The sequence below is a fragment of the Anser cygnoides genome, chromosome 22 (assembly GCF_040182565.1).
Source record: "Anser cygnoides isolate HZ-2024a breed goose chromosome 22, Taihu_goose_T2T_genome, whole genome shotgun sequence".
Classification (NCBI taxonomy): domain Eukaryota; kingdom Metazoa; phylum Chordata; class Aves; order Anseriformes; family Anatidae; genus Anser; species Anser cygnoides.
Genome location: NC_089894.1, coordinates 2,868,403 through 2,895,338, shown reverse-complemented (window position 1 = coordinate 2,895,338; position 26,936 = coordinate 2,868,403). Strand labels below are relative to the sequence as shown.

The 26,936-nt window shown below is 62.7% G+C and overlaps 3 protein-coding genes across 3 annotated transcripts; 1 reads left to right on the top strand and 2 right to left on the bottom strand.

Moving 5' to 3' along the window:
* Nucleotides 1-331: 331 nt before the first annotated feature.
* Nucleotides 332-7,185, bottom strand: FTSJ3 (FtsJ RNA 2'-O-methyltransferase 3). The gene is made up of 22 exons (XM_048047825.2): nt 7,069-7,185; nt 6,800-6,907; nt 6,611-6,716; nt 6,365-6,411; nt 6,195-6,274; nt 5,864-5,963; nt 5,592-5,786; nt 5,380-5,495; nt 4,502-4,606; nt 4,222-4,322; nt 4,054-4,134; nt 3,812-3,964; nt 3,359-3,494; nt 3,046-3,251; nt 2,817-2,940; nt 2,641-2,734; nt 2,241-2,394; nt 2,056-2,132; nt 1,781-1,883; nt 1,452-1,635; nt 1,277-1,371; nt 332-982 (listed from the first exon to the last, which is right to left on the bottom strand). The coding sequence occupies exons 2-22, from the start codon at nt 6,864-6,866 to the stop codon at nt 793-795; spliced, it is 2,514 nt and encodes an 837-aa protein (XP_047903782.1). The 5' UTR covers nt 6,867-6,907; nt 7,069-7,185; the 3' UTR covers nt 332-792.
* Nucleotides 7,186-7,563: 378 nt separating this feature from the next.
* Nucleotides 7,564-11,057, top strand: PSMC5 (proteasome 26S subunit, ATPase 5). Its single transcript, XM_048047826.2, has 12 exons — nt 7,564-7,721; nt 7,994-8,065; nt 8,357-8,426; nt 8,529-8,626; nt 8,972-9,028; nt 9,160-9,390; nt 9,605-9,731; nt 9,894-10,084; nt 10,189-10,287; nt 10,425-10,535; nt 10,647-10,733; nt 10,955-11,057. The coding sequence occupies exons 1-12, from the start codon at nt 7,683-7,685 to the stop codon at nt 11,006-11,008; spliced, it is 1,236 nt and encodes a 411-aa protein (XP_047903783.1). The 5' UTR covers nt 7,564-7,682; the 3' UTR covers nt 11,009-11,057.
* An 80-nt stretch (nt 11,058-11,137) lies between these two features.
* Nucleotides 11,138-26,077, bottom strand: SMARCD2 (SWI/SNF related, matrix associated, actin dependent regulator of chromatin, subfamily d, member 2). Its single transcript, XM_066981450.1, has 13 exons — nt 25,902-26,077; nt 17,903-18,087; nt 16,322-16,364; nt 15,661-15,783; nt 15,422-15,541; nt 15,145-15,240; nt 14,081-14,182; nt 13,632-13,793; nt 13,284-13,381; nt 12,859-12,994; nt 12,572-12,694; nt 12,381-12,482; nt 11,138-12,273 (listed from the first exon to the last, which is right to left on the bottom strand). Exons 1-13 carry the CDS (start codon nt 26,067-26,069, stop codon nt 12,220-12,222), a joined length of 1,512 nt encoding a protein of 503 aa, XP_066837551.1. The 5' UTR covers nt 26,070-26,077; the 3' UTR covers nt 11,138-12,219.
* Between the last annotated feature and the right edge of the window lie 859 nt (nt 26,078-26,936).

Below are 26,936 nucleotides of genomic sequence, written 5' to 3'. Positions count from 1 at the left end.
TCTTTTCTCTTTGTATTTCTTCTCCTAAACTTGCTGTGTCCCCCCACTTGGAGAGGGCGGTGGGGCTGACCAGAGGCTGGGGGGGTGGCTACTGTGGATGATGCTGGGCAGGGAGGGACTCCCGGGGCTGGCTGGCTGTTTGGCCCAACCTTTTGGGGCAGAGATAAATTGAGGTGTGCTGAGGTGAGCAGGCTAACCCCAGCGTTAGCAAAGGGACACAGACCCTGTACAACCTAGGGTCCTTTCTGTGCCCATCGAGCAGTGCAGGAAAGGAAGTAACAGCTCAAATCACAGGCCCAGCACCTTGCCAAGACGCAGGAAAAGTCCCAGAGACAACCTCAGACTGGGGTTTATTTCTGTTGCAAATGAGGAACAGAGCTGTACAAACCGCAGACACTGTCCTGCCTCAGGGCTCAGCACCTGCAGCCCCACGCAGCCCTGGGACTTTGGTGACAAACATGGCGAGGACTGGAAGGGTGCTCGTTGCCCTGCAGTGCAAGGGTCCGAGCAGCACCCCAGCAGCACCAGCGAGGGTGACAGCCCTGGAGCTGCAGCCACACAGCCAGCGCGGGCAGAGGGTCGATGCTACAGCGCTGAGGCCAAATCAAGCCTCCCTGCCCCACTGTGGGACAAGAGGCAATGACATGAAGGCACTGACGTAGATGTGACAGCGCGTGGCTGTCACAGCCCTGCCCCCACGATGGGGGAGCAGCAGGGCGAGCCGGGAGCTCCTGAGGTTGCGGTGGGGGGACGGGAGCCAGCCCTGCCCCGAGCCCTGAGCCAAGTCCTGCATCACTTGCGGCGTCTCTTCTTCTGGTCTTTGCGCATCTGAGCCCTCACATCCTTCTTCAGGCGGCTGTCAACGACCTTGAACTGTCCCTTGACACCAGGGGGGCGACGCACCCGGGGTCCTACGCCCTTCTTAGCCACCAGGTACGTGACCTGCCGCTTCTCCTTGCCCAGCCCGGCCTTCTTGTAGATGCTGTGGGAGAAAGGGAAAGATGAAACAGACAACCTCAGGAGGAGCCTGCTCCAGGAATTTGGCTTTGGCACATACCCGAAGACAAGTATCAGGCCCAACCGCGCTGCTGTGCCTTAAGACAGGGCTTCCCTTGCTTACTCTGCCAACCTTCAGCCCCAGCCAGATGCTGCCCAGCCCTTCCCAGCCCTGCTGAGTTATCCACAGGAGCTGCCCCGTGCTGCGGCTGCAGGGATGGGACCTTGTAACCCAGCCCAGCGCAACGTGAAGGAGCTGGGGACCAGCTTCACCACTCACCGCCGCAGCTGGGCCACCTTCTCCCGCTCTGAGATATCCACCGTGCTCACCACGGCCTCCGCTTTCTTCTTCATCTGCTCCATCTTCTTCAGCATCTGTGGGACAGCAAAGGGTCAGGGACAAGGGGATCGGCGACGGGGACAGAGCACCCGCCCAGGACCACAGCCCCACTCACCCGCCGCTTCTTGCGGGCCTTGGCCTCCGCCACCTTCTTGATGGGGCGGGCGTTGATTTGGCGCCAGCGCTGCCGATACTCCTCAACCGTCTGCCGGTCCAGGGGTATCTGCTTGTGCCGGTGCTGCTTCTCCTCCTCCGTGAACCACTCTGGCAGTTCTCCCTCCTCCTCGTTGAAGGAGTACCTGGGGGGGAAACAGGTGAGTTGTGAGTGGGACACAGGGTCCCTGCCAGGTCCTAGTCTCGCGCTGATACATCTGCCACCCCCGTGGCCTGTCCCCCAAGAAGAGGACAAGTGCTGCTCCCCCTGCAGCACCCGCAGGGCATTACCTGTTGAACGAGTCGTCGATCAGGTCCCGCCTGGCCTTTTTGGAGGTGGCAATGACGGAGCCAAGCGCCAAACCCTCTGCATCCAGGACACGCGCTTTCTTCACTGAAGCACAGGGACAGGTTAAAGCTTGGCCCACCTGCAAACAGCCTGAGGCCCCGAGAGCCGCGAGCGGCCCTCCCAGACCAGCACCACCTGACCCTGCCTCCTGTCCCCAAAGAGAGACTTGCGTGGCATCACCCGGCGCACACAGGTGCAGACAGCAGCCCCCACTCACCTGGGTCCTCAATGGGCACCACCTCAAAGCCACACGGCTCGACCCGGCCCCGCTTCCTCTCCACTGGTGTTGGTGGCCTGCGGGGAGAAGAAGAGAGCATCAGAGCTTACAGTCTTCACCTCCCCGCTCTCCAGAAATGTAGAGCTGCAGGAGAATATCCAGACTGCCCCTCTCTCACCCCTCACCTCTCCTCATCGCTGCTGCTGTCATCATCGTCGCTGCTCTGCTCGGCCTGTGCTTCATCAGCATCAGCTGCTGTGTCTGCTGCAGGCTGAGGCTCCGCCATGGCATCCTCCTGGGGAGCCTTCTTCTTTTTCTGCTCTTTCCTCTTCGCTTTCTCTGGGGAGAGGGAACCAGTGGGCGAGAGAAGGTTGAGGCAGATCCCACTGCAGACCCTTCCCCTAGAGGTACAGCTCATTAACACTAGTCCTAGCTCATTAACTGCGTAACATGGGCTGGAAGCAACCTCTGGAGGTCTCTTCTTCTGCTCAGTACGGTGCCCAAATTGCCATTTGATCCGGTGCCCCATGTGAGGCCACGGAGACGTCCCTCTGTGCTCCCCACAGCCACGCAGCCCCCACTAACTTGTCTGGGACTCGCGCCGTCTCTCAGCCAACATCTGCGACTGCCCCAGCTCCAGGTCCTCATCCGCGTTGTCCTCAATGCCGGCAAATGCGTCCTGGGGACAGGGAGCCATGGGTCAGGGGGCGTAGGGCAGAGCCGGGGAAAAGCCCTGCCTGTTCTGACCCACTGGGACTCACCTTCCCAAACCACAGGCTGGTCTGCCGCTCCTTCAGCACTGACTTCTCCTCCAGAGGCACGAGGAGAGGATTCTCCTCTTCGTCGTCTTCCTCCTCTTCTTCTTCCTCCTCCTCAGGCTTCACCCTGTGACAGACAGCAGCAGGATCGGTGTCCCCAGCCAGGACAGCCACTCTCTCGATTTGCTCTCGAGGGAGCCCCTGCCCCAGGACGGCCTCCCCCAGCTCTCACCTCTTGACACCCTGCTCTCGCTTCTCCCGCTCCAGCCGGCGCTGACGAGCCTCTATCTCCACCAACTCCTCTGGGTCCAGATCACTGGCCAGGGACACATCGTCAGCTTCGTCCGGATCAGAGACGCAGATGTCATCATCCCCAGGTTGCATCTCCAGAAGGGCGTCTGCTGATGCCATGTCTCCCCGGGCCACCTCATTCAGCAGCTGCAATGCAAGTGAGACTGGAGTCAGGAGCTTGAGTCTCAGCCACGTGCCTGCGTACGTCCCAGCCCTGGTGGCTCTGAGAGCCCGCTCGCTTCCAGCCCACACACCTGGGTCCTGTGGATAGTCTGGAGGGAGAACATACTGGTGTCGCCACCGTCAGCGATGGAGACACCAGGGAGATCCATCTTCAGCTCCACACGTTCACGCTGCTTCCGCTGTTCCTTCAAAATCTTCTTCTTTTTTCTGGAGAAGGCAAAGGATTGAAGCTACGCTGCTCCCCCTCCCCGTGCACGCACCTCCCAGTAGCTCATCTACTGCCACGTTGACGCCTGGTCTCTCAAGAGATTTGGGATCCTGCAACAGTCAACCCACTGTGAGGAGTCCCCTTACTGGGCAGAGAGAGCCCGTGCCAGCTTGGAACAGCTGCTTCACCAGCTGGGAGAAGCGGAAAACCCCGAGAACCCTGGACCCCACCCCTGTTTGCAGGGAGACAGACCCTGACCCCTCACACTACGCTAGCACAATGATACCCCACCTCTCCTTTCCTGAGCTGTTTTTACCTTTTTAGCTCTGCCAGCTCCTTGGCCTTCATCTCTGCTAATGCCAGCTCTACCTCCTCCTCTTCTTCTTTCCCCGCCTCATCGGCTGTGGCTTTTGGTGACATTTTCTTCTCCTCCTCCTCCCGGCCTTCCTCCTCTTCACCAGAGCTCAGGCTGCCAAAAGGAAGGAGGTCAACAAACCTCTGCTGGTGGCACCTCCGCCCAACCACGTTGGTGCCTCGCGGCAGCGCCGTTGCTCCTACTTGATATCCAGCTCCTTTGCCTGCTCTTTCAGCTTTTTGGTCAAGAAACGCCGCAATTTTGTTCTCCAGTTCAGCAGGGCTCTGTGCGGGGAGGCAGCCTGTTAGAAACATCCACCCAGTCCCAGCACGACGCCCCGTCCCTGTCCCGGTCCCCCCTTCCCCCAGTACCTGAGCTCCTTGCGCCCCAGCACGCGGATGTCCTTGCAGCACTGACGCAGCTCCTCGGTGGTGGAACTGTGGTTCTCCAGCTCCCCGTCCCCCAGCGTGATCTGGATGGAGCAGAGGGATAGGGCTGTCAGCCCCGAACCCCAGCTTTTGTTCTGCTTCCCTTCTGCAGGAACAGGGCCGGGGCAGTTGCTGGGGCACCCGGCTGCCCTCGTTCGCTGCTCCGTGCTCGGGGGGGGACCTGTGTCTGGTGCCGCCTAAGTCCCACCTTGCGGGCGCTCACCTCATTGGCCTTGGAGAGGAAGTCCACGGGGTTGGGAGCCTTGAGGAAGTCCATCAGGGTGAAGCGGTGGTAGAGCGTCATGTCACCGTCCGCGTAGCCCTCTGCCTGCGGGAGGACGGCGCCGTGTGAGCAACAGCACCGTACGAGACAGCTTCGCCACCCCCGGAGCAGCAATGACTCAGCGTAACTCCTGCCTTACCGCAGCGTCCCCCTGAAGATGCCCGCACGATTCAGGCACGAGGGTAGCCCCCGCCTGCCTCCCGAGTTAATGGGGCCAGAGCCAGAACGCCTCTCACAGCCCCACCTCTGACAGGAAGGTGACAGCGACAGGTTTGAGAAGCCTCAAGAAGTCACCTCACAGACGCGCAAACCCAGTGGCTTTGTCCAGTTTTGCTGAACCATCATCAGCCTCCCCATTTGTTCGCCGCTTCTCCCTCGCTGCGCCACCTTCTCAGACTTTATCCTTCAGTAGCAGGGGTTGTTCCAGTGCCTTGCACCCCCCACTTTTCGCTTCCCTAGGCATCTTTACCTGCTATAATCTTTTCGGCCCCAATCCCCAGCTCGTTCCAGTTGCGTTTGGCCATATTGCCCAGCGAGGCAAACTGGCTGGCTGCCCAGCACCCTCCTCCCTCACTCCCGCAGCTTTTCACCTGCTAACAAGCTCTCCGTAGACATCCATCTCCCATTTCCACAGACCTACCTGGGCCCCGTGAATTTCCCTGTCCACCTGTCCCACAAGGAGTGGGTCACTTGCCAGGAGGAGAACAAGGAAAAAGCCTCGCCAGCGCCAGACCCTCTGTCAGGCTGTGCCTTTTCCCCTGGGCCAGCTCTCCGATGAGCGACACCTAGCCCACCCCAGCAGCTCCCCCTTCTCGTACCTTTGGCTTCTTCTTGCTGACCAGCTCACTGACGGACTTGGCCTGGACCTCGACCTCCTTGAAGGCGTATTTTGGGTCAAAGAACTTGCTGTCAATTTTGTCTGGCGCCTGATAACCTAAGGTGGGAGAAATCAAAGCCACTGACGGTTTTTCCCCCGTCCCAACCCAGTGCCCCAGGTTGCCAGCGACTGCAGGTCCCCGCGGCTGCTCACCCTGGCACACCACGAAGATCTCAGCGGATTCGTTGCGGGAGGCCTGGGGCTTGGTGGCCTGGACCTTGTGGAAGAACTGCTGGAAGATCCAGAGGAGCGGTTGGTAGTCCCGGGAGCGAAAAACCTTGGTGATGAACCAGCCGCCTTTGCAGAGGAACTCGCAGGCCAGTTTCAGAGCCATGAGGGTCAGGTTGGCTGCGGAGGCGGAGAAGAACGCTCAGCAGAGCTGTCAGCGCGCCAGCCTCCCCCCAGCCGCACCAGGAGGGCCCCACCTTGGGAGTAAGCATCGTGCACCCAGCTGGCTCCCACGTTGGGTGCTCCGTCGTTCAGCACCACGTCCACCTTCCACGTCTGCAGCTCCTTGCGCAGGGCCTGAGGAACAGAGGCTTGCGTTAGCCTCACCTGAGCCCTCTCATTCTGCAAAAGCCGGCGGGCTACAGCCTTGATCTACGTTCAAGCCTCCCTATCCAGGTGCTCTGCTCAATCCCCTGCCCTCTTTGTACCCTTCGGCAAGCCCCAGACAGGCGGGTGGTGCCCCTCCACCCAACGGACCTGCTGAGACCCAGAGCAGTGACGCTCGGGGCAGGGGATGCGGGTTCTCACCTGGCGACATTTCTCAGTTGTGATGTCCTCCTGCAGCGTCACCACGTTGGGGATGGGTCTGATAGGAACCAAATCCACTCCTGGCGTCAAGACAGAGGCGTCAATGTCATACCTCGGCACCACGATCCAGCCCATCCCCGACGAGTTCTTAAACCACCCCTAGCACTCACCAATGATCAAGCTGGAAACCGGCATGAATTTGGAAGCCACCTGCAGCCTGCGAGAACAGAGAGGACCAAAGCTACAGCACGATTCCACGAGCACCCTCACCCTTGCACGGCGCCGTCAGAGGCTCGGGATCAGCCTCGGCATCGGGGTCAGCAACCGAGCCGAGCCCCCCCCCAACGCAAACACCCGGGAGCTGCTTCACGAGAGGGGGGGGGTCCTGGCACAGCTCCGGCCCCGCCGCCACTCACCACCCGCCGGGGGCCGCGCACAGGTCCAGCAGTGCCCGGGCCTTCTGCAGGAACTGGAACTTGCGGTTGAGCTGGAGCAGCTTGAAGGAGGAGCGGGAGCGGAAGCCTGCGGGGCGGAGAGCCGGCCCTCAGGGGCTGCGGGGCGCTGCGGGGCGCTGCCGGGGGGGCGCGCGGCCCGCGGCCCCTCACCCGTCTCCTTGGCCAGGTGGTAGAACTTGTCCCGCCGGCTCCGGCCCGCTTTGCTCTTCTTGCCCATGGCGCTGCGGGGGACTCGGGCCCTGCGGCCCCGGCACGGACCTGCGGGGAGGGGGCGCCGTGAGCGAGGGGGGGCGGCGCGGCCTGGGGTGCCCTTAGGGCCCGGAGCGCCCCCCCCCCCCCGTCCCGGTGTGCCCCCGGTGCGCCCTCAGGGTCCCGGTGCCCCCCCCCGTGCCCCCCCTGGCCCCGCCCGGCCCCCGCACCCCGACACGATCGCGGCCCCGCTCCCGGCCCCGGCCTCGCCGCGTGCCCCCGCCGCCGTCCCGGCGCTCCCCGCGCCACCCCCCCGACTTCCGCTTCCTCTCGCCCTCGCCGCCATCTTTAGAGTGGCGCCACCGCGCTGCCTTGGGGCCGTCGCCACCCGGCGGGCTAACCAGCAGAGGCTCGGAGGAGGCCGGGTCCTCTCGGGAGGGGGTGTTCCGGGCCCACCCGTCGCCCTCTGGCGGCTCGTAGCGCGGAGAAGCCAGCTTTGACCTTACCAAGATGGCGGACAAACACCGACCCGGCCGAAAAACCACCGCGCACGCGCACTCCTCCCAGCCGCCGCCGCCGCACCGCGCATGCGCCTCCAGACCGCCCCGCGGCGTGCCGATGGGGCGCAGAAGACGCATGCGCAGCGCGGCGCCGCTCTGCCCGGAACGCGCATGCGCACTCCCCACCCTCCCGACGCTCCTCCTCTCACGGGCGGGAGGGGGGCTGGCCGGTGCGGCGGGCGGGGAGGAAGTGACGTCAGCACGTCGTGCGCGCGGGGGGGGTAGCCGACGGAAGCGGCCCGGCCGCCATCTTTGGTGCCGGCAGAGGGGGCGGCGGGGGCCCGATGCCGGCGGAGAAGATGGCGGTGGACGGCCCCGAGCAGGTCGGGGCGGCGCCGGGGGCGGCCGGGGGCGGCCGGGGCCCCGCGGGCTGCTCGCGGGGAGGGAGGCGCCGGGTCCTGCTGCCGTCGGGGCCCGCTGGGCGCCGTGACTCGGCGGGACTGGCTCAGGCGGCGGGGCCCGGGGGGGAGCGGGAGGGCCCGGGGGGGAGCGGGAGGGCCCCGGAGGGGGAGCGGGAGGGCCCGGGGAGAGCGGGAGGGCCCGGGGGGAGCGGGAGGGCCGCGGTGCCGCTGAGCCGCGCTGTCCCGTCCCGCAGATGGAGATGGACGACGGGAAGGGCGGCACGGGGCTGCGGCAGTACTACCTGTCCAAGATCGAGGAGCTGCAGGTGAGCCGGCCCTGGGGGGGCGCTGCCTCAGGAGGGGTGACTCTAAGCAAGACCCGCGAACCAAAGTTTAGGTCCACAAGATGAGCCCCAGCCTGCAGAGGAGGCCGCAGTGCTGCCCAGCTCTCGGTGACGAGGTTGTGCCAGCCCTGTCCTGCCGGGAAGGGCTGTGCTGCCCTCGCGCCCATCCCAGGACGCTGGCTGTCCCTGATCCTCATGCCGGAGCCTGCTCGTGGCTGGCGTGCGTGGTTAGGTGAGGATGCTGAGAACTCAGCAAAGCTTATTTCCCCGCAGCTCATTGTGAACGAGAAGAGCCAGAACCTGCGGCGCTTGCAAGCGCAGAGGAATGAGTTGAACGCCAAAGGTACGGCTCCGTTCCTCTCATCTGCTTTGCGCGGGGCTCCGTGACCAGTCCTGCAGGGGGCTGCCCCCAAAACCTGTGCTGATGTCCCCCCTTTTTCCGTAGTGCGGCTGCTGCGGGAGGAGCTGCAACTGCTGCAGGAGCAGGGCTCCTACGTGGGGGAGGTGGTGAGAGCCATGGACAAGAAGAAAGTGCTCGTCAAGGTACGGGGCTGAGCTGCCACGAGGGCGAGCAGGGCTGGCTCCTGCCCGGCACCTGGACGGGGTGGGGCAGGACAGACTCTTCCTTTGTCCCCACGAGAGCACGAGCTTTGGAGGGGGTGTAACAACTGAAAAAACAAGGAGCGAGAGCTCTTTTCCCCAGAGGAGCGTATTGCAGCGGCTCTCCAGGGCCCCAACCATGCACGTGCAGGCAGGAGCCACGCGGGGTGCAGGGTGTTTGGTGGGGCTGGGTTCTCTGGCACTTCCCCGCTGCGGTGGGTGGGTTTGGGGCGTGCGGCTAGGAACTTTTACGGGAATTAACCCTTGCGGTGGCAACTGCTCTTCCAGGTGCACCCAGAAGGGAAATTCGTGGTGGACGTGGACAAGAACATCGACATTAATGATGTGAGTGTTTAGGGGGCTACGGGAGGGGATGTGCCGGGGCTCTGCGCTGCCTGTCCCCTTCCCTGCCGTGGGGCGATGTGGAAGGGCTGTGCGGTATCCCCGCGCCGAGCTCCCCTCCGCTCTTGGCGCAGGTGACCCCCAACTGCCGCGTGGCCCTGCGCAACGACAGCTACACGCTGCACAAGATCTTGCCCAACAAAGTGGACCCTCTGGTGTCCCTGATGATGGTGGAGAAGGTCCCAGATTCCACTTACGAGATGATCGGCGGCTTGGACAAGCAGATAAAGGAGATCAAAGAAGTGATTGAGCTGCCGGTCAAGCACCCAGAACTCTTCGAGGCACTGGGGATCGCCCAACCCAAGGCGAGTCCCTGCTGCTGTGGGCCTGGGGGGGGTGGCACCGGCTGGGTCACCCCTGCAGGGGTCCCCACGTGTCCTGTTGGCACTGGGGGGCTGGCTGGGCCCGGGGCCGTGTGGCAGCAAAAGCTGCCCGCAGCGCCCGCGCTTCCCCGGGAGCGCTGGTGGGGGTGCTGAGCCCCCCGGCAGCAGGGCTGAGGTCCCCACGTGGTGCTTTTAGGGCGTGCTGCTCTACGGCCCCCCCGGCACGGGCAAGACCTTGCTGGCCAGGGCCGTGGCCCACCACACCGACTGCACCTTCATCCGCGTCTCGGGCTCCGAGCTGGTGCAGAAGTTCATCGGCGAAGGTAAAAATGGTGCGGGGCAAGGCCGCCCCCCGGTGCCAGCGCAAGCTGGAGCCCCGCCAAGGGCTCCTGCACCTAGGGGTGGCCCGCGGCGGGACGAGCACCTCTGGTGTGGTGACCTGGGGGTGCGCGGTGCCAGGGCTCAGCTCCCCGCGGTCCCTGCAGGCGCCCGCATGGTCCGGGAGCTGTTTGTGATGGCCCGGGAGCACGCTCCCTCCATCATCTTCATGGATGAGATCGACTCCATCGGCTCCTCCCGCCTGGAGGGCGGCTCCGGCGGGGACAGCGAGGTGCAGCGCACGATGCTGGAGCTTCTCAACCAGCTCGATGGCTTCGAGGCCACCAAGAACATCAAGGTAAGAGGGCGCCGAGCTGCCTGGGGACGGGGCAGCGTCCTGCTGGCCCCGCAGCAGCGGCGGGGTGCCTGCTTGTGGTGACAGGGGCTGCCCTCCTGCTGCAGGTGATCATGGCCACGAACCGGATCGACATCCTGGACTCGGCTCTGCTGCGCCCTGGCCGTATCGACAGGAAGATCGAGTTCCCCCCTCCCAACGAGGAGGTGGGTGGGGGGCCCGGGGCTTCTGTCAGTCCCCTGCGGTCCGGATCCTCTCCTTGGGGTGGAGCGCGTTGTCCCCAGCCCTGTCCGGGCATAACTCCTGTGCCTTAAGCCCTCACCTCGCTGCTGCTGTCTCGCAGGCCCGGCTGGACATTCTCAAGATCCACTCTCGGAAAATGAACCTGACGCGGGGCATCAACCTGCGCAAGATTGCCGAGCTGATGCCGGGGGCGTCGGGCGCAGAAGTGAAGGTGAGCCCCGGGCCCTGCCGCAGCCCCGGGCTGCCTGGGGGGCTCTGGGCAGCCCTGCCCCTTCTCCGTCCTCACCCGGTGGGGTTGCTGGAGCGTTTCTGTCCCTTGCAGGGGGTGTGCACGGAAGCTGGCATGTACGCGCTGAGGGAGAGGCGGGTGCACGTCACGCAGGAGGACTTTGAAATGGCTGTCGCCAAGGTAGGCGTTGCGGGGCTCCTCCGTCCCCGCTGCCGCTGGGCACAGACGGACCCCGGCAGCATCAGCGCAGCCTTGGGGCTGAAGGGCAGCACTGGGGGGCGTGGGGGGGGGGTGGAAGGGGATGGAGCTTGGTTCTGAGGGCAGGTTGGGGGGTTATTAAGTAGCCTTACGGGGGAAAACGGGGCTGGGTGCTGGGAACTAAGAGTCTCCTCCTTGCCCAGGTGATGCAGAAGGACAGTGAGAAGAACATGTCCATCAAGAAGCTGTGGAAGTGAGGGTGAGCTTCGGGCTGCGTTATCTCTAATAAAAGTGCTGCTGCGGCCACGTCTGTGCGCTGATTTGGGGAAACGGGCCACAGGACTCTGCTCCTCACGAAAGAACCCCAGCACACACACACACACAGGTTGCTGCTAACTGGTTTTATTAGAAAATACCCAAAATAGACAAAATGGTTACACAGAAGGCAGAGCAGGCACCCCTGAGCCGTACACCCTGGGAATAATGTAAACGCCCCCCCCCCCCTCCCCGCCGCCTGCGACCGCCTGGAGAAGGCCGGGATGCGCTGTGAGGGGTGCGCAGGCCTGGGGCCGGCGGGGTAAAGGCACTTCAGCGGGGCCGGCGGGCGGTGGCCCTGTCCCCTTAGCCCCTCACCCCAGCAGCTCCAGTTCTCAGAGCCCCCGGGGCCCCCACTGCCCCCAGGCTCTTGGGACAGAGTGAGCCCTCTGCCCTCCCCCCCCCCCCCATACCTCGTATCAAGCACAGGACAAGGCTCTGGCTAAGTAAAACAGCGGGGGGGGGGGGTGGAGCAATCGACTGATTGTCAGAAACAACACTAAAAACTCAGTTACGTATAAAAAGAACAGCTTGGGCCGAGCCAGCCCTCTGCGAACAACGAATGGCTGCATAGTTTGAGGCAATGAGTGCAGTAAGAGGAACTCAATATATTAATCAAATACAAACCCACTGTACAAAACGCTTTTTTTTTTTTTTATAAAACCTGTTCACAAAAAATAGTGCAAAACGTCGGGCACCAGCAGGGCTGGCGTTTGGAATGACAAACTTTGGTTGAAGAGAGGGGCAGGGCTCAGGCCTGCCCTCGTGGTGCTGGGGAGGGCTGGCGGGGCAGGCAGCAAACTCCAGGAGAGGGCTTTGGCCAGAGGCAGGGCGAGGAGGGGAGCGAGGCGGGCAAGGCGCTCGCGGTCTATGCTACAGGGAGAGGCGAAGGGCACGATGCGAAAGCAAGGACGCGTTAATGCAGCAGAGAGGCTGCAGCAGGACTTGGGGGGTGGGGGAAGCGGGGGAACCCTCCGCTGCTCTGCCTGCGGCGAGAGCTTCCTGGCTGAGGGGAGCCCAGGGGTACGAGGGGCTCCGAGTCCCTCCAGGCACGTAGGGTTTGTGCAAGTGCTGTATTTGATTCCAGTAAGAAGTACCGTCAGGCTCAGGCAGCAGGGAGAGGAGAAAGAGCTCCCGAGCCCCCGCTGGCCCCTTAAGTGAGGCGGATCCCAAGCACTTGTTCCAGTTCCTGCCGACGCTGCTGGACCTGGAGGAGGCGAGGGCGGGCGGTCAGGGAATGGGGCTTGGGACAGCCCCTTCCCCCCCTCCCCCATTTCAGCCCACGGGAGCACCCCAACCCGGCACAGAGCCCACCTTGGCGAAGATGTGTCTGCCCACAGCCTCCTGAGCCCAGGGCTGCTGGTAAAACTCAGCTCGCCGCTCCTCCTCGGGGTTCCCGATCACGTCCGTTATGATCTGCGCAAAGCAAAGCGCGGGGGAGAGCGGGTGAGCACCGCACGTGGCTCCCTCCTGCGCTCTCGCCCGGCCCAGCCCTGAAATTTTACTTTGAGGTCCCTCCTCTGGGATTTGATCCATTCCTGGATGAAGTCCTGCGGGTTGTTGCTGAAGCTCAGCATGAAATCGCGCTGTGTCTTCAGCTGGTTGATGGATTCGATGGTCTCGTGGATCTAGAAACGGCAGGAGATGAGAGAGAGCTGCGGGTGAGCGGGCGGGAGTCGGGGTCATGCAAAGTCCCCCTGAACAGGATGCAGCTCAGGGGGCGGCCCCAGGAGACCCGAGCTGCTCCCTGCCTGCACCCCTGGGGGCTCTGGGGGTGGGGGGGACCCCGCACCTTGGCATCCAGGGAGGCGATCTCCTGCTGGTTGGTGGTGGAAGCCAGGAAGTTGCTCATCTGAGCTTTCAGGGGGTCATCCACCTCCACGTCGATGTCGTAGCAGGCCGTCTTCTTCTGGTCGTTGGGGTCCACGCTGGGAGGAGGCAGGGTGTTTGGGGGGGCGGGGAGGGGGGGCTTCCTCAGCCTCCATCCTGCCACGGGGAGGGGGGATCCACCCCTCCAAAAGGAACGCAAGCACCCCACGGACTGCCCCTAGGAGCCCCCAGTGTTTGGCTGATCCTTCCCAAGCGCTCACTGCTGCTTGGAGCCGGAGGCTGCTCAGCGCCACGGGGTGCTGGGCCCCCTCAGGGAGGCACCCCCCCCTTCCTCCCGGCAGCCCGCCCCCCTCAGGAGCAGTGCTCAGCACCTCCCCACGCCCCTACCTGATGGTGTGGTTGATGATGATGGGATCTGGGTGCTGCAGGAGCCCTGCCAGCTTCATGGGGATCTCAGAGAAGCGCATGCGGACGCAGTTAAAGATCTGGAGGGGCAGAGCAGAGCGTCAGCTTCTGCTGCTGGGGGCTTCTTCTACCCAGCATGAAGAGGGCCAGGCAGGAGCAGGGACTCCCCCAGCCCTGGTTTGTGCACGGCAAGCTGACGGACGCGCACCAGAGCATGCTTTTTCCGACCTTAACGGGTGGGAAGGGCGCTCTCCTCCCTGCAATGCCCCAGGTGAATGACACTGGCGCAGGGGCGCCCACGAGGCATGCCGAGGAGGGGTGCGGACCGACCTGACGGAAGTAGCGGTTGCAGTTGATGTACTCCTTCTCGTGACTGTCCTGCAGCTTGTTGTGCTTGATGTAGAGCCAGAGTGCCTGCATGATGCTGGCACGGGTCTGGGTGTGCACCCCGAGCAGGCGAGCCAGGCGAGGGTCCAGTTTGTACTGCGGTGGCTGCAGGGACAGGACACACGGCATTAAAGAGAGGAAGGGCTGGCCCTCCTTCAGGCACGGTGCCCCACGCAGCCCTTGTGTCGCTGCAGGCTGTGGGGGCCATGCCTGGAGCTCCTCTCTGCTCCTTTTTATCTCCACTGTGCCCCACACCAAATAACCCCAGAGCATCGCAACAGCCTCATGAGGCTCTTGCCCCAGCCCAGGCTCCTTTGCCCGCTCCAGATGAGCCGTGCTGGCAGGGGGGGCAGCAGGGCACGGGCAGTACCCACGCGGCCCCCAGCACCTACCTGGTGATCCAGCATGAGCAGCAGGGTGCACTTCACATTGACATCGCCAGGACGCTTCACTTGGAAGCCGTCAGTCTCCTGGGTCGTGGGCAGTCGGTGCCACTACGAGAGAGCAAGGGGTGACTCTTGAAGCAAGCCAAGCACTAACAGGGCCCAGGAGATGACAGAGCCAGTGCCTGGGCTCTGGGCAGGCAGGCAGACAGCCTGGACCCTCCTTGCCCCCCCAGGCAGTCCCTGGGAGCCCAATCCATCCACCCAGGGAGCCCACTCCGTCCTGTGGACACTGGTGTGCTTCAGCCCAGAGATGGCTGTAGGCAGTTTGGGTGGACTGCTTGAGTTACAGCCCGAGCACTTGACACCGAAGGCTCAAACAGCTCCTGGGGTCCTGCTACAGCCACCGCAGGGGCTGGATGTCACAGCTGCTCTCACAAGCCATCCCACATGTGATGGGGATTCACCTCCATCAAGGGGGTACCACCACAAAGATGGGTGCTTCCCACGGGAACAGAATGAGCTGGGTGCAGGGAAAGCCTGCATCAGGCAGAAGCACCCAAAAAAGATCTGATCCCACTGACAGGGCAACATCACCTCTGTCTGGCCCCAGATTCGCAGATCTCTTGGGGGCCTGGGACTGCCTGCAAGTCATACATCAGAGCCACATCCTTGCTGCAGCCTGACATCTCTCGGCTCCAGCTGTGGACTTGCAGGTGTGAGGGGGTTAAGAGCCAACCCTGGGGCAGCCAGGAGCTGCAGCCTGCTGCTGGGAGCCATCCAGGTGAGCCAGGCTGCTAGCCGGCCCCGCAGAACTGAAAGCTGCAGCCTGGAAAGCACGGCAGTGTGGTCCCCGGGGAGGGCTCGGCACCGCTCCCCTGTGTACACAGCACCACCAGAGCTGCCTCTCCGCCCCAAGGAACCCAGTGAGCCTTGCTGATGCTGGGCTGGGGAGCTGAGCACCTGCAAGGTAAGCGGCAGGACCATCTCCCTTCTCCCATTGCATCAACCAGTTCTCCCCATCCTGCCTAGGGCACAGAGGCAGCCCTGCAACACAGCCCGGCACGCCTCACCTCCACCAGATGGTTGTCTGGCCCGTACAGCTCTTTGTCCAGCTCGATGACGAGGCTCTTGAAAAAGGAGGAGAACTTCCTCTTCTGCTTGCTTGGCTGCAAAACAGAGCATGTGAGGCTTGGCCTGATGCTGCCAACCACGGAGGGCCCCAGACCAAATCACCGCCTCCAGCACCCAGGGAGCCAAGCGCATCGCAGCTTGGCTCTCAGCACAGAGCACTGCGAAACCAGCACAGCCTTCCTACCACTCCTGCTTCATCCCTGCCCATCTCCTTACATCCTCCAGCAGTTTGCCCTCCACACGTAGCTCCCAGGAGGCCACACGCTCACCACCCTCCCCTTCTTCTTTGGCTGGGGTGAAAGTGTTGGAGATGTAAATCCTCAGCTTCCGCTTTTGCTGTGGAACAGGAAAACAAAGAGGGGGGCACTTGGAGCGGGAGGGGGGCTGGCAGCACCCATCTCGCAGTCTCCTACCTCCACCCCCCCAGCTGCTCGCCCCTCTGCTCTGTCACGCACCGTCAGCGGTTTCTTAATGGCCTCCTGAATCTCCATCCTCTTCCGAGCGATGGTTTGGTCCAGCTTGCGCTCAAAGGCAAGGAGGTCCATGTAGGCCTGGGATTCTGGGACCAGTTCCCGGATCTGTTAAGTGGAAACAGTCAGTCAGGACGGTGCTGCAGCCCCCACATCCAACCCCAGCAACTCTTGTCAGCACCAGGCTGACGCACCAAGGAGTAACCAAGCGGTGAGCCTGGCACAACAGCACCATTTCTCACTTCAGACAAAGACAAAGACAAAGAGCCTTGCAAAGCTCTCCCCAGATCACAGAGCTGTACTGTTTGGAGCTTGTCACCATGCCAGACAGCCTGCCCTGGGTCACAGGCAGGTAACTAAACTCTGTGCTGTCAAAAGAGACCCCCAGGAGAGAAGCTCAGGAGCGACCTGGAGTCTCCACCCTAAGCCACTTCTGCTCCTTGCTCGCCAAAGTCCTGCTTGTCCAGCCTGTGCACACCCTGCTACACTCTCCTGCTACCCCCCAGGATGAGACAGAAATCTTCCAGGCCAGTTTGGGACTGAGCAGAAGCAGCGAGCAAGCAGAATGCGGCCCAGTGAGATCACGATCCTCCTCCCACGGGGACCTCCTCACTCCAACATCACCTCGCACCGCGGTGACACTCACCCTCTGTGGCAGGACCTTGTCGGCCATCTTCCTCCTTTTCACCCTGCAAGAAGCATGGATAGGAAAAAACAAAATTTAACCCTGCAGCAATTGCAGGACATTGTGGGTCTTGCTGCCTGCCTCATCTTGGGGGCCACTGCCCAGAGCCCGGTGGTTCTTTTGGCCACTTCCAGGCACGATGCATGGGGCCAGGCTCCGGGGAGGTGTCACGGTGGCAATGCCAGCTGCGTGCCATGAGCACTGCTCAGTCTGAGGCCGGTTCCAGGCTCCTGCTGCAGCAAACGGCGCGATCCGAGGGGGCAAGTCCCCTGCCAGGGCTGCTCTAGGGGACTGGCACTTGGAGTTGCAGGAAGGGGATCAAGAAAGTCTGTGAGAGCATCTAGAGTACATGCCCTTGGAGCGAGTGGATAAGAGATTACATCCCTGTGGGCAAGCCAAGGCAACTGCAGAGGGGGAGGTGTGGGAGCTCTACACCAGCAGGGAAAGAAACCTAGTCCCTGGGCCCATTTTGCTGTGCAGCTCCCAGAAACAAGGAGAAACACACAGGAAAATGCTGTCATCTTCTGCCCCGTTTCTTACTCGGATGTGTAGAGTCCAGCATGGGGGGAGTTTTACTTCCCTTGGCAGCACCTAAACCAGCAGGGCAGGAAATGTGGCATCAATGCTGCCATCCGGAGGTGTCCCAGGACTTGGCCACTAAGGGCTGGCAGGTCCTGGACCACCACCCCGCAGCCAGCTGGGAGCAAGGAAGCTCGGCCGGGCCCCGCACACAGCCCTGAGCTCCCCGGCCAAGCATGGCTGATCCCACACGGCCGTGGCCTTATCCGGCTGCTGATGTCCTCGTTCAGCAGGCGAGGATGTCTCTGCCCCTCATCCTTAACCCCCAAATTGCTCTGGAGCACTAAATGGATGTGCAGCCCTGGCACAGAGACTGTGACTCCCTGTGAAGGAATCAAAAAGCCCTGCTGTGCAGCAAGGGCAGGGAGCAGGACCTGCACGTCCATTAGGACCGAGGGACCCTGAGAAACAGCCTCCAGTAATCAAGAAACCCTTGTGGAAACAGGAACAGGGAAAGCAGCCTCGTAAACAAGCAAGGAGCTGCTGGCAGAGCCCCATGGCTCAGAGACCAGCCCAAGCTGCCACACTGAGACCGCAGCCCCGCGGAGCATCCCTGCAACTTGCTGCCCCCATCAACGCTGCTTGGGAGCAGCCTGCCTCGTGCCAGGGCTGGGAATGAGCACCCAGCTACATCTGTGCCTGCCAGGAACAGCACGGCCTCCCTTGAGAAGGGGGCGAAAGACCCCAAGGAGCCGGTGCTGAAGCCAACATGCGCAGCGAGGCTTTTTGGTTACCGGTGCTCCTAGCGAGGGGAAGCCGCAGACCAAGGGATCTGTCCCCCAAACTCACCCGCCGCTACCGCTCCGCACCCCAGCGGCGAGCTCTGGCAGCTCTCCCCCTGCTGGGGGTTGAGCCGTGCTGTGGGTTTTGGCGGAGCAAAGCAACCGGGAGGCAGCGGCCGGACCCGGCAGGTCAACCCCCTGCCTCCAGCCTGGCTGCGGGTGCTCCTGCGCCACCCCTTACCCTCTCCGCTGGCTGGCCATCGGCGGCTGCGACTGAGGGGCCAGCAGACGCTTCCTGAACGGGTCCATCATCGACTGCGGCAGGCCAGGTCTCAGCGGGGAGGCTGCTCCGTACGGGGGTGCTCCAGGCGGGCCCACCTGCAGCCCCGCCATGGGCATCCGGCTGCCTGGCGGCATCCCGGGGCGCTGGTGGGGGAGAGAGGAGAGCGGGCGTTAAACTTGGGCCCTTAACCAGGGAAAGGGCGTCAGGAGCAGCAGCCTTAATTCCTCCAGGAAGAGCAAGAGGGAAGCAGGAGGAGGAGAAGGCACTGACCGCAGAGGCCTCACCCCAGGGATGGATGCAGGGCCGGGGACACCCAGTGTGCTGGCAGGCGCGGAGCCGAGCCACTGCCGTGCTCCTCCCCACGCGGAGAGGGACATCGGACCTGCGGCGGCACAGACCTGTCACCCCGGGGACCGCTGATGGCAGCATGGGTTGAGAGGCGGGTTTGTCTCCGGGGCTGGTGGCTGTTCCTCCTGGTAGCACCCCTTCCTAACAGCCCGGTCACTAGGCCGACGTGTGGGGAGGAAGCTGAGCCCTGGGGATGGGGACGTCCCCTGCGGGCAGGGGATGGAGGCGAGGGCTCATCCCCACCAGCACTCCGGCTCCTGCCGCATCCTTTCCCCTCCGGGCACCCAGAAGGGGCATTTACAAGCCCCTTAACCACTTCTGCCAGGAGTCCTGACCTGGGGCAGCACCCACAGCCCCTTGGCCAGCACCAGCCCTGCCAGCTCGCGGGTGCCACTGGCTCTGCCCCGTGCACAGCCCCCCAGGCCCTTGACAAACGGTCGCAGCATCCCACTGCTGCCTGTCTCTACCTGCTCCAGCACGCCTTGCCGGCGCTCTGAGCCAAAACCCTCGTGGGATCCTTTGATCCTCCAGCTCCCCACCGGTGAGGAGCTGGCGAGGCCGGGAAAGCCACCGAGCCAGCAGAGCAGCATTTCTCCCCTGCCACAGGCTCCTCGACATGCCAAGACAATCCCCGTGGCTCCTCTCCCGCCTTCGCTCCTGACCCGCATCCCGAGGACGGAATTGAGGCTTCGGTGGAGAAGAGCTAACGAAGCCGCCTCGTTATCCCGAAGGGGCCAGGAGCCCGGCAAGGAGAGCTCAGCTGCAGGCAATGCTGCGGGCTGACGAGTTGATCTACGTGCAGGTATTAATTGCAGTGCAAACCTGGTGCGAGACCACCACTGGCAGCCTGCCTGGCCTCAGCAGCCTTTTTCAGGCAGGCTCAGAGCCACGGCGGGTGGTCGGAGCCCAAACCCACTCACCTCCTTGCTGCTGTGGCTGAAAAAACAGTACATGGAAGAGCTCCAGGAGCAAGAACGGCTCTTCCTCCAGAACCACCAGCATCTCCGCAAATGCCAAACCCAGCTGGAAATCCCCAAAATACCAGCCTCGGCATCAAGAAGTGTCTCACAGCTGGAAATCCAAGCAGCAGCAGGCCAGGAAGGGGCAGGATCACGACTGCACGCTGAGTTTCAAAAATACACACACGAAGCCTGTTGCACAACCATACGCTGCTCTCACCTTTGCTCAGCTTGCCTTTGAAGCTGCACCTACAGCGCCACAGCTCACCAACCTGCCTGCGCTGCAAGGCAAAAGCTTTTTCCTAACAGCCCCCAGATGTTTTTCTCCCTTTGATCAGCCACATTTGGACAATGGCTCGCGACGAGCAGGACCGCACAGGCGTTTTCTGCGCGGTCCTGCTCACTGCAGCTCCTTGCCCGGGGCTGTTCAGCAGCACAGCGTGGCTACAGGAGGACCGTGCTCCGGGAACTGCGCTGACTTGCCTGCGAGGGCTTCTGAAGAACAAGCGAACCAGGAAAAGGAGCTGCGAAACTTGTAATTAGCAAATAAGAAATAGGGAAACCCCCAGCAAAGCTGCTCAGGGCCAAGGCTACATGCAGTCACCCGTGACTGTGTCTAAGAGCCCCAGAGCCACCAGCAGCATGGAGAAGACAAATGGCCACCAAGGAAACACCTGGGTGTTTCTCTAGCACATGCAGAAGACCGTCCGCGGTGCCACAGTGAAACCAGGGCTTCACAAGTTCCCTGCATGCAGCTTGACACGGCTGCAGGACGAGGACCCGCTGCGCGAGCCCACGGCTGGGGGAGACGCTGCGGGCAGCTTTCTCGAGCAGCTCTGAGACGACACGGCCACGACCAGCTCCTGTTCCCCCGGCACTGACACCAGGCCCTGAGGTCCCTGTGCCACTCCCTGGGTCACCTTGCTGAATCCATCCCCGAAATGAGCGATAAGGGGGCTGTCTGAAACGATCCGAGGTCTTCAACAGCTCCACACAGGGGTGATGTCTACCGCAAGGTCTCCCACGCATCGGTCTGCTCGCTGGGAGGCCAGAGACTGCTCAGACCCAGGGAGAGGAGAAGCTTCAGTCGGCCGGGAGAGAGGCAGCGCGAGGACGCACGGACCTGTCGTACTGAAGACTCGAACATCCCTTCCACAGACGGCCGAGAACCGTCAGCCTCAGTGAAGCTGCCCGGGGAGCGAGCCCCTCGCGGACCCGCATTTGATCATTTTGACAAGGCAGAACCCTCCGCGTATGTTTCCTTCTCTGCTTCCCCTTAAGGTTTGCAAAGAGCAGACGGAGAAGTCTCTCAGCAAAGCAGGGCAGCCTCTGCTGTGTCCAGCCGGCAGCATCTGGGGCCGCCAGCCCCCTCGCCTAAAGGCTGCGGGCTCCCGGCATGCAAACACAGCGCAGCCTTAAAAAGCTCTGGTTAAGCTGTTAAGCAGCATTACAGCCCCAGCGGGGTGAAGCCTCCAGCACCCTTCAGAAGCCCTGGAAATGAGCAGGATGCAAGAGGCTTTAAATTCAGGAAATTTTATTAGAGCAGCTCAAACTGAGACCTTCCTCCCATCCTTCCTGGCTAACGGAGCTCCGTGGAGCAGGCTCGGGGGCTCCATCCACTCCTCTTCACCCGGGGCAGCGCTCTGCTCCTGCCCCTTCCAGACACCCCCTCGTCCTCCCCTCTCTGTCCCACCACCGCCGCCTCCTCCTCCTCCTCCTGCCAGCGGGGCGGACAAAGGGCAAAATCTCGCAAGCTCCGCTCCAAGGAACGAGCTGGATGGCATCCAGCCCTCCCCGTGGAGAATGAGGAGAGCCATTTGGAAATGGGACAGAAAACAGCTTGTTTCTGCTCCCTGCCAAAGCTGAAAGAACGAACGGGGCTGGCTGCAGTGCGGCGGTTCATCCCAGGTCAGCGTGCAGGCCTCTTGCATTCGGGGAGCTCTGTTTAGAGTCAGCTTCGATTGGATCTAGCGGGGGCTGGAATGCCTCTCGATGGACATTCGGGCGCGTGGTAGGAGCCTCCCAGCTTGCCAAAGGCCTCTTCTCGAGGAAGGGCAGGCCAGAAATCAGATGCTGGTAGCAGAAAGGGAAAAGCGAGGGGAACAATAAACTGGAGGATGGATCTGCGAGAAGGCAGGCTCGGGAGCGAGTTGGAAGAAAAGCAGCGGTTCAGAGAACAGCTCCAGAGTCTCTCCCTGCCCTCCCTCCGAGAGCACGGATCTTCCCTGCAGCCCCCCAAGGAGGGGGAAGCTCTTCCCAGGCACGGCACAAACAAAGGGACCATCTGCGTCAAAAACAAGAGCTCGCCCGTCCCACCACGCCCCTCACCAGGAACGTGAGCGCAGCGCGCGCTCCCGAGGGCCACCACGTGAAGGACACGTGCGTGCGAGAGGGCTGAAATGCCCCGAGCCCCCGCAGGCTTCCTGCGGATTCCCCAAAACACAGCCTTGAGAAGCGCTCATTAAAAACGCCAGCCGGCCGGCCCTTCCTGACGCACATCCCGTTTTGGCTCTGCGCAGAAAGGAGCGAGCGCTCCTTGCACACACTGAGGCTCGGGGAGAGAGAGCCCACGTGCATCGTCGCCTGGGGCTTTGGAAGCTGAGCCTGGAGCAGTGCCAGGGGACGGCTCTTCCTGCGAGCTCCTCCAGCTTCCCGTTGTGCCACAGGCAAAAAGCAAAATCCCGCTCGGACAGGATCCCAGCTCTGCATCGGGCTGGGCTCACAGACAGCTCGATCGCCCCAAACCACGGCTTGGGATGGCCCCGCAGCACGCCTCCGAAGGCTGCTGTGCCTCCGTTCATTCTTATCCACGAGCAAATCCCTCCTGGGAGGGCGCCAGGAAGAGCCTGGGTTAGCATCGGCAGCGACCTTCAGCAGGAAGGCGTTACTGCCGCCGGGGTGCCGCTGCGCACCGTGAGCTCTCGCACAGCGCCTCGCTCCCAGCCAGCCCCGAGCCACGGGTAGGCCGCTGCACGGGGGCAGCTCGCGATCCTCTGAAGACCGGCCGCGTTTCAGGAGTCGGAGTCTCCGCTAAAAACTTGCGGGCGAGGAAGCAGTAAATTAAAGGAAGAACGGCAAAGCGACAGGCGACAACGCTGAGCAGACTGAGGACGCGTGCTGGCAACGCTTCAAGCACCAGCCGAGATATTCGGGTCCTGACAAACCTGCCTGCCTGGGGCCTCATATCCGCAGCCACAGATGTTCCAGGTCAGAGGCTCCGGCTGCCCCACCGCGAGCCGTGCGGGCTGCGCCGCTCGTGTCAGGACCCAGGCAGCAGCTCCGCTGCCCTCGGCACGAGCATGCCGGGCTTGTGCACTGCGCCACGCGGGCTCAGGGGCAAAGGCCACGTTAGTGAAGTTTCCTCCACAGCTTCCACGCTACAGGGACCTGGCGGGCATACAGAAGCGATGCGCGAGTTACGGCCCGGGACCTTCACCTCGTGCCGACGTGCTGCGTTCGCCCCTCCCTGCAGAGCAGTACGATGAGGGTGGGACGGGGGGAGGAGGCGGCGAGAAGAGCGACCCGAAGAAAAGAGACCGCAGCAGGCGGAGAAAGGAGAAGGCAAGGGATTTAAATGATAACACAGGTGTTAACGCAAGCAGGAACAAGGAAGAAAGGTGTTTGGTTCCCACTTGAAAGAGAAACTGCGGTAGCCTCGGTAAGGCAGCACAGAGGCACCCATGGGAAGAGCAGTGCCTGGCACAAAACGCTGCCCAGATGTCCAGGGAACGGCGCCGAGAGCCCCCGAGCGGAGGAAGACGGAGCAAGGGCCTTCGGCACCAAGTTCTGGAGATGCTTCCCACCGAGCAGAACCTCACTGCCATGTTTCCACCAGAGAAACAAAGGGTGCTCCGGCCTCTGTGGTTGCCCGCCTCCCTCTTGCCCCGAGAGGAGAGCATTTCTCTGCTTTGTATCATCGCTTCAATTAACTGGATGCTCAGCCTCTGATGAAACCTGCCTTGGAAACCGTCTCCCCCGGGAAGGGTGGGTCACGCAGCCGGGCACGAGGCCGGTCCCTGCTTTGTGTCGCAGCTCCAGCCCCAGCCATCGTGCCCGAGCTGCCTCCGAGCCAGCCCCGCTCACCCAACGAGCTGGAAGCCCGCTTTCCTCCTCCCCAGCGTGGATCCAGTGGATCTGCACCAGGGCAGAAGGATGTGCAGACAGCGAGCCCCAAGCCCTGCCCTGGCCATCCAGAGCCCCACTCCACGAGGAGTCAGAGCAGCTGAGCCTCCTGGTTCCTCCGAAATCACTTCGTTAGCAGTTGTTTGGATTGCAACAGCCTTTCTGTCCCATGGAAATGGGATTCCTTCCTGTCAACAAGCGCCAGTGAAACCCTTTTAACGTGGCACTTCACTAACTCTGCTTTTTGCCGCTGATCCGAGCCAGCAAAGCAAAAGCACAGGCAAACTTCAAGGCCAGAGCCCCATTTTGCACAACCCTTTCCCCACTGCACGACCCGTGTTAAAGAACTGTGTCACGGAGCCAAGCCTGCTCCGCGCCGCAGCGTCAATCTCATGTCTCGGGAGAAACCTCCCGAGCCTGAAACTTGCACCACAATAAACAGAAGAAACTCCCGTTGAATTTACACAGACCTGCGCGCCGTGATGCGGGCATCTGCCACCGAGCAGCTGATCGCCCGTTCCCTGAGCACGCTCCTGAAAATCCCTCTCCTTTCTGCTCTGGAAGCATCAGCTCCCACTGGTGCCAGAGGGAGTTGTCCTCTTGAATTCCCTCCTTGAGCTGCTGGTGAATAACCACACGCGCAAGGATGTCAGAGGATTAGCATATGTTTAATAATCCACTGATTAAGGAGCCCCTAAGCGCTCACTGGCATAGATGAGGGCTGTTGTGTTTTCTAGTGGCCAAACAATGGACAAAGTTCTTCGTTACACCAGGGCATAACGGAGCAGAAGGGGCCTGAGTCACTCGCTACCCCCCGAGAGGTCCCGCGGGCACGGCAGGGCTGACCGCTCAGCGGGGAGGAGCTGCTTTCCACCGCCTGGAAATTGCAAAACAAAGGCCAGACCGTATTGATTAGACCCGCTCTCCCCTCCCGCTGCAAGGCGACCGCCAGCGAGCAGCCGGCCAGACACAGCCCACGGCCAGACACAGCCCACGCTGCTCACTGCCGCCCCGCGCCGTGTGGACTGAGCGAAGGCTGCAGCACGGTGCCGTATGCTTGGTCCCACCCTACCCCATCCACACGCTCCCGGCACCTGCTCCAAGCACGGCGTTTTGGCCGGCGCGGGGGGAAAACAAGCATATGTTCTCCTGTTTACCCGCAGCGGAGCAGCGAGCGATGCCCGGCCGGATTTTGCACCCTGCTGCAGGGCAAACCCTCAGGATCCCGCCCGGCCCTCGAGCCTTTGAGTCGAGTTACAGCCGATGCACGCCCGGATCGGTCTTGGCTGCGCCGTCTCAGTTTTCACTTCTGGGCTTTTCGGCTTCCCGGGTCGTTTCCTCGTTTTCTATTAGCCAGGTTTACAAGTTGGAAATTCCCTCGGCTTCATCGATCTCTTAAGTTTTAATTCGCGCAAACAACGCGGCAGCACTGGGGGAGGCGATCGGCGGTGGTTGGGAACACGTTGCACAACTGGGCGCCTCCATTTCCAGCCCGTCTGCAAGACGGTGCTTTGCTCCAGAACCAAAATAATCGCCCCGCGTGCACGAGCGACCCAACAGGCGAGCTGCACGCACAGGGGGAGGCCGCAAGCGAGCGTCAGACAAAATCCCTCTCTTACAAAACACTTGCAGGCAGAAGAAAGAGCAGTTTTTGTGGCTTCTCCGGGACTGCTGATCGGATTTCCTTTCCCGGCCCTTGCCTGTCCCCATTCTTCCCCCTAATATCTGCAAGCACCTGCATCGCCGTCTCTCCAGCTTCTTCCTGAAGACACGCGGCTGAAGTTTTAAACGGTTGCCTCTAAGTTTGCAAAGGATGCGGGCGAATGGGTTTCGGGGCATGAGACGTGCAACGGCGGCCGGGCTGCGAAGGCAGAGCCGCGCGCAAAGCGTCCTGCAGCGGCTCGCGCCTCCCCGCTGGGTTTTCTCCCATCGCCAGCGGCCCCCCGAGGGTGCCCGACGGGGACCCCCCCCCCCCCCCGGCCCCAAACGCTGCTGTAGGGCCGATCGCTTTGCCTCCTGCAACTTTTACGGGAATTTCCAAGCGCTCACGGCGGAGGCACGAGCAGGCGCTTCGGAGGACGCGGGCCTGGCAAACCTGCAGCCCCCCCGAGGCGCCTCGGGCTTTTTTTGGGGCCCGGGGGTGCCACCTGCCCTGAGCCGAGCCCGCGGGGGCTCCGCTGGGGGGGCTCGGGCTGCGTCCGCCCCACGGGAAGGGCCCCAACGGCCGGGCTGGGTGCCGGGGGGGGGCCTACGGGGTTCGAAGCTCCAGGACTGCCCCCCCCGGCCCAGCGACGGCTCATGAGGCCTCCAAGACCCCATAACACCCCCCCGGCCCCAACGCCCTCAGGGCCCCCCCGGAGACCCCTCACTTAGGGCCCCCCGAGACCCCTCCGGGCCCCCCCGAGCCCTCCCGTCCCGACCCCAGCCCCCCTCAGGACCCCCCCGCCCCGGCCTTAGCCCCCCTCAGGACCCCTCCCGGCCCGAGCACCCCTCAGCCCCCTCCCCCCCCGGTCCCCCGGCCCCCCCACCTGGTACTGCGCGGCCGCGGGCCCCATGGGCCGGTAGCCCGGAGCCGCAGCGGTTGCCGGAGCCGGGCTGGGGCCTCTCATGATGCCGGGCCCGGGCCCGGGGGGCGGCGGGGCGGCGGGGGCGGCGGGCGGCAGGGGGCTGAGCGGGAAGGCGCCGCGGGCGGCCATGGCGGGGCCGGGCGGGCGGGGGGGGGGCGGGGGGGGGCGGCCCCGCCCGCGCTGCGATCGGAAGCGGCGGCGGCGGCCGGGGCTGGAGGCAGCGCGCGGCACCCGCAGGCCCCGCCCCCCGCGCAGGCCGCGCCCCCTCGCCCGTAGCCCCGCCCCCGAGGGCAGCCCCGCCCCGCTCGTGGCCACGCCCCCGAGGGCAGAGCTCCGGCCCGGCAGGGCGGGCAGGCGTGGGGGGGTGAGGGGGTGTGTGAGTGTGTGAGTGTGAGTGTGTACATGTGTGTGAGCGTGTTTGCGTGTGTGTACATGTGTGTGTGTGTGTGTACATGTGTGTGTGTGTGTGTGTACATGTGTGTGAGCGTGTTTGCGTGTGTGTACATGTGTGTGCATGCATGCATGTGTGTGCGTGTGTGTACATGTGTGTGCGTGTGTGTACATGTGTGTGTGTACATGTGTGTGTGTGTGTACATGTGTGTGTGTGTACATGTGTGTGTGTACGTGTGTGTGTACATGTGTGTGTGTGTCTGTGTACGTGTGTGTGTGTGTACATGTGTGTGTACATGTGTGTGTGTGTACATGTGTGTGAGCGTGTTTGCGTGTGTGTACATGTGTGTGTGTACATGTGTGTGCGTGTGTGTACATGTGTGTGCGTGTGTGTACATGTGTGTGTGTACATGTGTGTGTGTGTACATGTGTGTGTGTGTGTACATGTGTGTGTGTACGTGTGTGTGTACATGTGTGTGTGTGTCTGTGTACGTGTGTGTGTGTGTACATGTGTGTGTACATGTGTGTGTGTGTACATGTGTGTGAGCGTGTTTGCGTGTGTGTACATGTGTGTGTGTACATGTGTGTGTGTGTACATGTGTGTGA

Excerpts from the sequence above, each read along its gene's own strand:
- FTSJ3 (XM_048047825.2), bottom strand. The coding sequence starts at position 6,866 with ATGGGCAAGAAGAGCAAAGCGGGCCGGAGCCGGCGGGACAAGTTCTAC. Across the intron at positions 5,496-5,591 it reads GATCTTCGTGGTGTGCCAGG|GTTATCAGGCGCCAGACAAA; the intron begins GTGAGCAGCCGC and ends CTCCCACCTTAG. Across the intron at positions 1,884-2,055 it reads GGTGCCCATTGAGGACCCAG|TGAAGAAAGCGCGTGTCCTG; the intron begins GTGAGTGGGGGC and ends CCTGTGCTTCAG.
- PSMC5 (XM_048047826.2), top strand. The coding sequence starts at position 7,683 with ATGCCGGCGGAGAAGATGGCGGTGGACGGCCCCGAGCAG. Across the intron at positions 9,029-9,159 it reads AGAACATCGACATTAATGAT|GTGACCCCCAACTGCCGCGT; the intron begins GTGAGTGTTTAG and ends CTCTTGGCGCAG. Across the intron at positions 10,536-10,646 it reads CGTCGGGCGCAGAAGTGAAG|GGGGTGTGCACGGAAGCTGG; the intron begins GTGAGCCCCGGG and ends TGTCCCTTGCAG.
- SMARCD2 (XM_066981450.1), bottom strand. The coding sequence starts at position 26,069 with ATGGCCGCCCGCGGCGCCTTCCCGCTCAGCCCCCTGCCGCCCGCCGCC. Across the intron at positions 14,183-15,144 it reads CAGACAACCATCTGGTGGAG|TGGCACCGACTGCCCACGAC; the intron begins GTGAGGCGTGCC and ends GCTCTCTCGTAG. Across the intron at positions 13,382-13,631 it reads GCAACCGCTACTTCCGTCAG|ATCTTTAACTGCGTCCGCAT; the intron begins GTCGGTCCGCAC and ends CTGCCCCTCCAG.